This window comes from Serinus canaria, chromosome 6 (genome assembly GCF_022539315.1).
Source record: "Serinus canaria isolate serCan28SL12 chromosome 6, serCan2020, whole genome shotgun sequence".
NCBI classification, from domain to species: Eukaryota; Metazoa; Chordata; class Aves; order Passeriformes; family Fringillidae; genus Serinus; species Serinus canaria.
This window is the reverse complement of record NC_066320.1, coordinates 11,420,959-11,431,030: the sequence shown is the minus strand read 5'-3', so window position 1 is coordinate 11,431,030 and position 10,072 is coordinate 11,420,959. Positions and strand designations below refer to the sequence as shown.

At 44.0% G+C, this 10,072-nt stretch overlaps 1 protein-coding gene across 1 annotated transcript; it reads left to right on the top strand.

The window, feature by feature from the left end:
• The first annotated feature begins 1,316 nt into the window (after positions 1–1,316).
• Positions 1,317–9,733, top strand: PPIF (peptidylprolyl isomerase F). Its single transcript, XM_030241325.2, has 6 exons — positions 1,317–1,614; positions 3,709–3,739; positions 4,584–4,672; positions 6,801–6,897; positions 7,647–7,722; positions 8,126–9,733. Exons 1-6 carry the CDS (start codon positions 1,426–1,428, stop codon positions 8,259–8,261), a joined length of 618 nt encoding a protein of 205 aa, XP_030097185.1. The 5' UTR covers positions 1,317–1,425; the 3' UTR covers positions 8,262–9,733.
• Positions 9,734–10,072: the final 339 nt, after the last annotated feature.

Sequence of the window (10,072 nt, the reverse complement as noted above, 5' to 3'; positions counted from 1 at the left end):
GTCTTTGTATGATTCTGTTATACTGTATTACATTGCTGCATTACTGTAAACCTCATTAAAATAACTCTAATTTGTAATACAAGAAATGTTGTCATCTTATTGCAGGAGTTCCATACTGTTGTCTCCAAACTGCAAAAGTTTCATATCTTCTTGGTATCTTCCTGTGTTTTCAGAGCACTGACTCTTTCTTTTTCACAAAGTAGCCAACTGACTCCAGTTCCCTTCTCAATCAGCCACCCCGCTCTTTTATAGCACTCTTCTTCTCACTGGTTACAGCTGTGGCCTGTTAAAGTCAGGCCTGCTCCTCATCTTGGATAATTGGCCCAGCTGCAACTCCTTAGGGGTAAGATTACTTTCTATACTATCTTTATTTTCTTAGATTCTATCCCCCTACAAAGAAATGTGAAAACTATTAGAATCATGCTTGATTTTCTTTTTTTTTTTTTTAAGACATCTTATGGCATTAAGAATTTGAAGAACTTTTGGAAGTACTTTTACCTGAAATCAGGATGGAAAGTGGAGAATTCAAAGTAATATCTAAAATCTACTATCAATATGTACCGAGTACTTTCATCTAAGTTGCTAAGTTAAGAAAACTTAAAATTATATGTGTTGTTCTTTTCATATAAAACATGAATGGTATTTCACTACATTAAACCGGGATTGCTGTTATTCTTCCGTAATCCGTCGGGCAGGTTTGCGGCCCAGGCGCAGGCGGGCTCTGGAGCGATGCTGAGTGCACGGCCGGGGCTGCGTTCGGGGTGACTCAGGGACACCCGGCTCTTTCGAGACGCGTCAGTGCCGAAACTCCCGGGGCGCTGCCGGCGAGTGACGGGCAGCCCGTGACTCCCGCGTCCCGCTGATCCCAATTATCCCGCACCTGTGACAGCTGCGCCGCCTTCCCTGCCAAGGTGCTCTGCCGAGCCATTGTGTAGAATGATGAAATTTTAGAAATTTTCCCGTCTCTGTTGGTCTCTGGGGTAAAGGGGCTGTGAGGAAATGTGTAAAAATCCCCACACATGGACAAACGAGACCGCCCCAAACAATCCCTGCGCAATGGTGGGCGGGGAGGAGGCAGCACTGAGGACAGATAAGGGGCAAGCACGTTGAGCCCCCGGCTCCCCGCGTTCAGCCCGCTCCGGCCCGGCCGGCCCGTAGAGCCCTTCAACCGCACCTCCAGCGTTCTCAGCCTGCGTTCCCAGCCCGCTGGGCACCGCCCGGGCCCCGCGTTCAGCCCGCTGGGCAGCCCTCAGCCCGCGCCGCCCCAGCCGCCATCTCGCCCTGCGCTGCCGCTGCCGCCGCCAGCGGGCGCTGCGGCGCCGCGGCGGAGCTCATAAAGGCCGGGGGGCAGCGACGGCGTGTCCTTGTGTCTGTCCGCGTGTCTGTGACTCGCAGCGCCCGCTCTGCGCTCTGCCTGCCCGCGGGATGCTGGCGCTGAGCGCCGCCCGCCGCCTGCTTCGCCCGCCCGGGGACCTGCTGCCGCCGCCGGGGCTCGCCTGCATGTGGGCGGCCGGTACCCGCGGCTGCAGCGGGCCCGGCGCCGGCTCGCCGAACCCGGTAGTGTACTTGGACGTGGGCGCCGACAACCAGCCGCTGGGACGCGTCGTGCTGGAGGTAGGGCGCGGGGGCTGCGGGAAGCCGGCCCGGCGCGGGGCCCAGGGGACGGTGCTGCGGAGCCGAGGGCGGCCTGGCCCCGGGCATGGCGGCTGGGCAGCGGGCAAGGTCAGGACGGGCGGGCAGCGCCGGCTCCACGGCCCGCGGCGAGGGCACGCACACCCCGGTGCGGGCCGGAGAGCGGCCCGGGGGATGGCGGGGCTCGCCCGCCTGCCGGAGCCGCTGCCTGGCTGCCCTCGGGGCTCCTGTCCGGGGCGAGAGGGCGGTGGTACGGTCCCTCCAGGAGGGGCGGGCTGGGCTCGGACCGGGGCTCTCGCTGAGCCGCGGCCCGCCTGTGCCCGTGGCCGGTCCCTAGGGCCGTCCCCACGGGATGGCCGGGGCGGAGAGCACGGCCCTGGTGTGGCTGGGAGCCTCGAAGGAAGGTCACTTGCATAGTATGCAAGCAGAAATACTGAACAAGAATGAACTCACTGCTGTCGTGTACCGCTGGCTTGAGAGGGGCGAGCAGTGTCCCAGCGGCACCGGGGTCCTTCGCCTTCCCGCCGGGGGCTGCTGCTCTTGGGGTAGCCGGCCCGTGGAGCCCTTCAGCCGCGCCTCCAGCTTCATCCTATGTTTCGCTGGGCGCTGGTTGTGTGGTTCCTGTGAATCCTGAGCGTGTCAGTTTCCTGAGGCGCTGCCTCCTCGAGCCGCCGGCTCCACGTGCAGCGAAAGGCGCCGCGCTGCTGGGGGCAGCAAGCTCAAGAGCCGGGGACCAGCTGCCTCTATCCTTAAAAAATCCCGTCTCTGGAACGCTCGGCCATGTAAAGAAGGCCTGAAGAGGAAAACTTCTGTACTCTCTGTTCTTTAAAAAAAAAAAAAAAGAGGCGCCGTGGGCACCGTGTGCCACGTTACGTACATACGGGATGTGCCTCGCAGAGATGCGTTGTGTATGGGAAAGCATGAGAGCTGTGTTCCAGATCCACGCACTGGAGAGCGAATGAAGCTCTTAGGAATGCTGACTGCTGAGGCAAGTCAGTGTGGCCTTCTGCCTCCAGCACCCACCTTGGGTCTGTATTTGTAGAATTTTTTTTAAAATAGAATTCATCAGAGTTCTCTCTAAAAGAGTTTCCTTTGAGACTGGAACCCAGAATATTTTTATTTATTGATAGTGTTAGCATATGAGTAAGTTGGACTGTTCCAGCTGTTGTGCTCTCAGGAGGTAGTACTTCAGAGTATCACAGGTAGAAAATATTACTTTTCAAGTTCCTTATTCATTAATGAAATACCTGGGTGGTATCATGAAAAAAAAATAGCATTAATGTTCTTGTATTTCTTGTGGTAGCATTTAATTTCTATGCTAAAGTTTTTTAGTGTGCCCAGGTTAGAGAAAGTCTGAATGCATTGCAGCATCACCTTGAATCTTTGGCTGAGCTGCGGTGATCTTCAGCTGCAAATTATGGGCATCTGAGAAGAGTGGCCTGGGGAAGGAACATTAAATTCTTACTGCAGCCATGCAGTTTCTAGGTGTCTGCTGCTGGTCACTGTCAGGATGTCCAGCTAGGTAAAACTTTGGTCTGGCTGGTATAGCCACTTTTATGTCCCTTCTTAAGATTAGTAAAAAGATGTACAGTAATCAAAATCAGAAGTTTTCGTTGGTTGCAAATATGTATGTAACATCATAAGTTGTTTTTGATGTACAATTTCTGCTCGTCTGTTTCCTTTGCCTTTTCTGTTGTTTTCAACAGCTGGTTTAGTGCAGAGGGTAGAGGAGGACGGTGGTCTCCTTAGTTGTATCCCAACTATGATCCTTGGGGTCAACAGTGAAGATTCTTCTTAGTTTCTGCTCAATTATGTATTATTCAGTGAAATCATTAGACACTGCTTAAGTGGCTCTTCATTAACTGGCTAAAAGTTTCATTGAGGGGATATTTTTCATTGCTGGCCAAATGCTTGGAAAGTTTTGAGGTATTCATGGAATTTTGGATGGCTTGTGATTTCAGATAACTCACCACTTTGGGAGGAGGGTTCAGTTGTACCAGTCTCCCATGTAAATGGTTTTTTATGTACATTTCAAAAGGCTGACTTACGAATTTATGTGTTTATTTTTTTTAACAGCTGAAAGCTGACGTGGTCCCAAAGACAGCAGGTGAGAACATCTTCAGAATTTCATACTTAAATGCTTAAGTTGTAGATTGTGATTTTCAGGAATGAGGAGGTTCTTTTACCCTTTACAACTATTTTTTCATGTTTCATCCCCATTTGTTATATGGAGAAATATGACAGGAAGTGCTGGTGAGGAGATGGAATTTGTTATTTTTCAGGTAGTTTCATTTTGCAATTTGCACCAAGATAGTACAGTTCATATATTGGGTTAATGGTGCTGAATAAATATGTTTAAATCACACTAGCTGACATTAAAATCAAACCCCAGAGCAAATGGGAAAGGGAAAATCAAAGGCGTCCTCTTTCTTACAGTTTCCAAAGAGTATATAGGGTTTTATTTTTCTGGTCACTAGCTGATTAGTGAATTAATTTTAGAGAGATCTTATGCTTTATCATTTGTTTCCTTCTTCATCTGATTATTTAGTGGTTCTGAAAAACCTTGTACTTTTTAGTTCCTAGTAGAGAAATATACTTAAAAAAAGTATAATCCTCACAACTGCTATAAAGAATAAAGGCATAAAAGTCAGAAAATGAAACCTGTGACTACATGCAAAGGTGGGGGGAGTTATGGAATTGGAGTCACAGCAAAAAAAAGGGAGATGAGATGGAAAAGACTTATGTTTGTACCCTGTCCTGAGGCTAAATACGCTTTGTTTCCTTGGCTTTTTAAAGGGTTTTTTTAAAGTATGGAAATAACTGATAGATTGATAATACTTTAAAGATTATCAAGTTTTTGAAGTGTATAATCTTGGGGCATGGTTAATCCAGTGGTGTTTGTATTGCCACATATGATGCAGAATGTAATATTTTATGCTTTGTTTCCACAGAAAACTTCAGAGCTCTTTGTACTGGTGAGAAAGGATTTGGGTATAAAGGATCCACTTTTCACAGAGTGATTCCTTCATTTATGTGCCAGGTAATGTTGGGGTTTTTTTAAATTTTTTAATTAAATTTGTTTTTGTATTATTTACATATTTCTAGAAACAGACTAGTATTAACATTTGAAATGGCTCTGCTCTAACCTTTGCTAGCAAAACAACATAGAAGTGGCAGTATAACTTGTATTTCTGATCTTTTTGCTATGGCTGTTGCTTTGCTCATCTTTTGTACCAATATGTGTAAGTTATGTGTAGATGGTCAGAAGAAACCTGTCCTGAAGGCTTTCTGCTGTAGTAGAGCAGTGTATTTTAGTGTGGGGCAGAGCTGACAACATGGTACTTGCTTGGGAGAAGCAGTTGTGGGTAGAATGACAATCACCTTACTGTTCTTGGTGACCTGACAAACAATGTGTCCAGGCCTTATTCCCAGCAGAATAATCTGTTCACAATAGACGATGTGTTTTAGTATTTTTTTTAATGTCTCTGTAATATGGAGGGGACAAGGAAACCAAAAGGGTTGGTCTGGGTTGATTTTTGGGGTGATGCATCTGAGATGGATTTTGTTTTGGTTTAAAGATCTTTTGAAATTCTGGACAACAGCCCATGCATATTAACATCTTTTTACTTAAACAGCATGAACTAAAATAACAACAAAGCTTTTTGAAAGCTTCTTTTTGTACTGTGCTTGGCAGATGAGCAGGATCGAGCTGCTGTAGTGTGCGGGATTCCTGGTGGTCCTCTCTTACCTTAAAAAAGGGTGCATTTCAACAACATTGCAGTGTTGAATGGCTATGTAAAAAATCTGATAAAATTTTGAGAAATTTTGAAGGTTATAAGTAAGCATGCTTTATTTGTTAACTGATGAATGTGATAGTCTCCCATCCTTAATTATTTTTTTAAGCGAAAAACACATCTGTTGGAACAAGAGGCCCTAGTTGTATCGCCTGTTTTTAAGAAGAAAAAAAGGGACAGGTGTGCTGTAAAGGACCTATTTTCCTGCCTTTCAAATGCAAACTAAGGTTTTGTGATACTGACAGAGGGATAGAGTTTAGAACACTTTCTGGGATGAGAAATACATTAAAGAAATACAAACCCTACTTTGAATTCTGTCACGAATTTGTGAAGTTCCCTGTAAGTCTTTTCTGCTTGCCTGCCCTGCTTTGGCCCCCCAGCTGGATTGGAAGTCAGGATACTAGATGGTTGATTATGGTACGGTGAGATAATGAATTGATGTTTAGGAATTACTTAGAGGTCATTGCTGAAGTGGAAATACTGTCATAGGTTTCAGCAATTTTCAAGTGAGAGAAAACAGTAGTGCCTTGTGCACTTGTTGAGATGGATTGTTAATGTGATTCAGGCAGTTGGTATGGCCTAATTGAGGGCCATCATATCCGGGACTCAGCAATTCCATGGCCCCACATGGCATGCAGCACATAGCTCTGGCACTGCGTAGGAGTAGCTGTGACACCACCTGTAGGAGGTTACTCAGGGTGACAAGGGGAAGCTGAAGGTCACATGCAGTACCTGTTGGGTGTGAGTTCTCTCTGGCACAGGTGGTGTCACTCCTACAGAAAAGATGGCATGTGACTGGGAGCAGTGGTTAGGAGCCACTTCCACGAGTCACCATGGCTGCATTTTTTATTTGAGCCTGCTTTTTGTCTTTAACCTGAGACAGGTGGTCACATCTCTTCCAGCAAGCAGCATGGAGTCAGCTAACATAAGCTTAACAGCTGTGGTGTAACAACCAACAAAATCTAGAAATAGCAAAGGGTAATAATGGAGATCCTGACCAGTGTTTATACCTGTTGGAAGAAGGGAGGGGGAAAAAGGACTTGGGAGGTCTTTGAGGTCTTGAGGCCTTTGAGGTGTTCCTTAAAATTACTGCTGTTTGTTGCATCACTTCTGGGAGAAAGGCTGGTAACACAGAGAGATGGTTGTAGGAGTTATGGAGAGCATCAGCAATATCTGGAGCAGAAATCTACTTTTAGCCTGAGTGTACCTTCATCTGGTTCTAAATTGAGTGGCCATGCTCATCCTTAACCTGAAGAAAATTTGTTAATGTTGTCACTTTTAAATTAGAGCAAGTGTTTGTATTTGCAATAGCATTACTTCTGATATGAAATAGTCCATGTGTGTTAGTAGAGTTAATATCTTTTTCTCTTTCAGGGTGGTGACTTTACAAATCATAATGGAACCGGTGGAAAATCCATTTATGGCAGTAGATTTCCGGATGAAAATTTCATACTTAAGCATGTAGGACCTGGTAAATAAACATTTTCTTTTTACCTTATGAAGACTATAACCGATAATAAAGCATTGTTTATGAAGATGTGGTTTTAAAAAAAAAGGTTTCTTAGATTTCTGGGTCTCTTGGTAATGACAGAAGTATCAAAGAAATTTAACAATGTGTTGTCCCTGGCATATGCTTATTTGTGTAGACTGCTCTACAAATATATGCCAGCCCATAAAGGGCTTTAAAATCGTCCAAAGGTGAAATTACTGCTTTCATAAGTCATGGACCTGAATTTTTACTTGAAGATTACTGCAGAAGTAAAACAAAGCAATCTGGAATTTCTTATTTAGGTATATTCTTTCTTATTTAGGAATTTCTTATACAGGTATGTCCTTTTAAGCTCAAATTAACACCAGAAAAAGCAAAGGCAAGGGCATACAGAAGAATATCAAATTGAATTCTGTAGTCTCTCTTTTTTGCATTTTTACTTCCTTGTCCCAGGAGGCTGCTGCTGTTGAGCCACAGGAGAGGTTAGCTGGTGTTAATTGTATTCAGGGTGTGTACAGCTAATTGTGGTACTAACACTGTTGCTCTGGAACCAGGGGAGGCTGGGCAGGAGGGAATAATCCAAGGCAGGAAGTTGGCATTAGAAATTATTTGGAGATACTGTGAGACTATCACATCTTCTGTCAATCTTTAATGTAAATGTGCAGAGGAAAATTGTCTTTTGCACTGCATACTTGTTACATCAGTCTAATGAGCTGCTGCTGCTGTTCCAGGTGTTCTTTCAATGGCCAATGCAGGACCCAACACAAATGGATCCCAGTTCTTCATTTGCACTGCAAAAACTGACTGGTAGGTTCTCAGCCCTGCAGATTAACCTCATTAATTGATGCTTGAATCTGAAGGGCTTGGGGTTTTCTTAGGGGTATTTTTATGTTGCTGGTGGGTTGATATTTTTTGTTTGTTTGATTGGTTGGTTCTTTATTTTGTTGTTACTTCCGGATTACTTCATTCCAATGGAAAATCAACTGGTTTTGTTATGTGAGGGAGGAAGAGCTGTAACAGCAACAAGGCTGCTATCCCTCAGAATGTTTCTAAGGTCCAGAGCTAAAGTCATGTTATAAAGCTTCATGTCACTTGAAGGGCAGTTGAGCCTTTGCCATAGAGTTGGTCAGCAGGTGAAAGCTATGATGATCTGCTAATACTGTCTTTATGTTGTTTTAAGTAAAACTGCCTTTGTGTATTTGTTTTACAGGCTAGATGGAAAGCACGTTGTTTTTGGGCATGTAAAGGAAGGAATGGACGTAGTGAAAAAAATTGAGAGCTTTGGTTCCAAGAGTGGAAAGCCCTCCAAAAAGATTGTCATTACTGACTGTGGCCAGCTGTCCTGACCTTTTGCCCTACCCTTCATGACAACTTGGATGCTGTGAAAAATGGATCATAAAAACACCCAAACATTTCTTATCTCACAAGTAGCACCTATAGAACCATGTTTTTTATTTAACTTGGTCCAACTTTTATACTTATATTGAATAATAATGATTAAAACTATAAAATAGTGACTGAAGCATGTTGTAAGTGCACCACCATGGTAGTCACACTGGTTTGGTAGAGTCTCCTTGTGTTTTGCTGACGTCACCCAGGGTGTACCTGACTGCAGTGTTGATATTGTCCTTGGTATTTGGATGTTTCAGCTGTTAGAATGGGTGATGGAGTTGACAGCAGGGGTTCTGCAGTTGGGGGTTAGGTATAAATTGAGAAATGTGGTGTTTCCTTTGGTGCTAATAAATTCTTATTCTGTTTATCTCATCATTTTGAAGCAATACTACTGACCAGTGCTCTCAAGGCTGTCTGCAACAGCACTGTAGTTTTCTTTGTGCCTCAGTTAAATTCTGTGCAATAGGTTTAATGAGCAACTGTGGGTTTCTTAAAAATTAATTCTGGTTTAGTCTTTCGTACACCCTCAAACTACTTATGAAAAATAAACTCTACCTTACCTGCTTCAGTGGAGCAGTTTGACTTTTGGGTTAAGTAAATTGCTTTAGGTTGAGTTAGGCTACTACTGAAGCTCTACCTGGCAACAGCACCTCACCTCAATACAGCCAAAGGATCTCAGGACTTTTTTTATTATGGAACTGTGAACTTAAAGTGTGCTTCTGCTCTGGGATCTGGTTCTGTTAGGAATACAGCTCACTTCTCAATATTTGGCCTATTTTTGTACTTTGAGAATATAGTCAGTATAGTGAGCTTGCTTGAGTGAGAAATAGGTTTGATTGCCTTTCTTTCATGTTGATCCTGTGAAGTCGGCCCAACTTGGGTATTACTTGGGTTATGATTCCTTCTTATGCATCATCATCAATCAGAATGGGTCACCACAGAATCACAAGGCCTAATCAGTGCAGCAAAATGGTTATTGTTGGGGTTTATGCACGAGAAAGAAAGAATTCCGTGGATCAGCTCAAGACATTTCATTTGTATAAAGCAGGATGTATGTTCTGTGTGGCATGCTTGAGCAGCAACAAATGCTGGAATCTCACACCATTGCCTTTGGAATCGCTAAGGCTGTAAAGTATCAATGATTGTGGGAAAAAGCACATGATTAGTTTGTGCAATAATCTCATTAGAGAAGAGAAAAAATGTGATGGCTTTCTTTAAATGTGAGTTTATTTTCATTGCAGGATGATAATATGTGGGTTTAAAACTGTTTTGTACTGGATGTTTTTTGCACTGGGGGTTGCACTCGTGTGTGCAAGGTAGTATTTAGAATGTAATTTTGCAAAAAAAAAGCTTTTTATTCTTTCCACTGTAGCTGCCTAATATAGTATTTTTAAAATATTAAAGTGTGTTGGCTTGGCTTATTTCACTTGGATACAATAACAGTTTTTTGTGCATTCTCCTAATTTGTATATGAAAATTATTAAATACACTTCTGCCACAAAAAAAAAAGTCTGCTCCCTTCTTGAAAGCAGGAATATGAGAAGCTGCAACCTCTTGTGCTTACCTTGGCTGTTCAATGCTGTTGACTTTGTGATGGGACTGTGTAGGGGATAGAATCTAAGAAAATAAAGATAGTGTAGAAAGTAATCTTACCCCTAAGGAGTTGCAGCTGGGCCAATTACCCAAGATGAGGAGCAGGCCTGACTTTAACAGGCCACAGCTGTAACCAGTGAGAAGAAGAGTGCTATAAAAGATTGGGATGGCT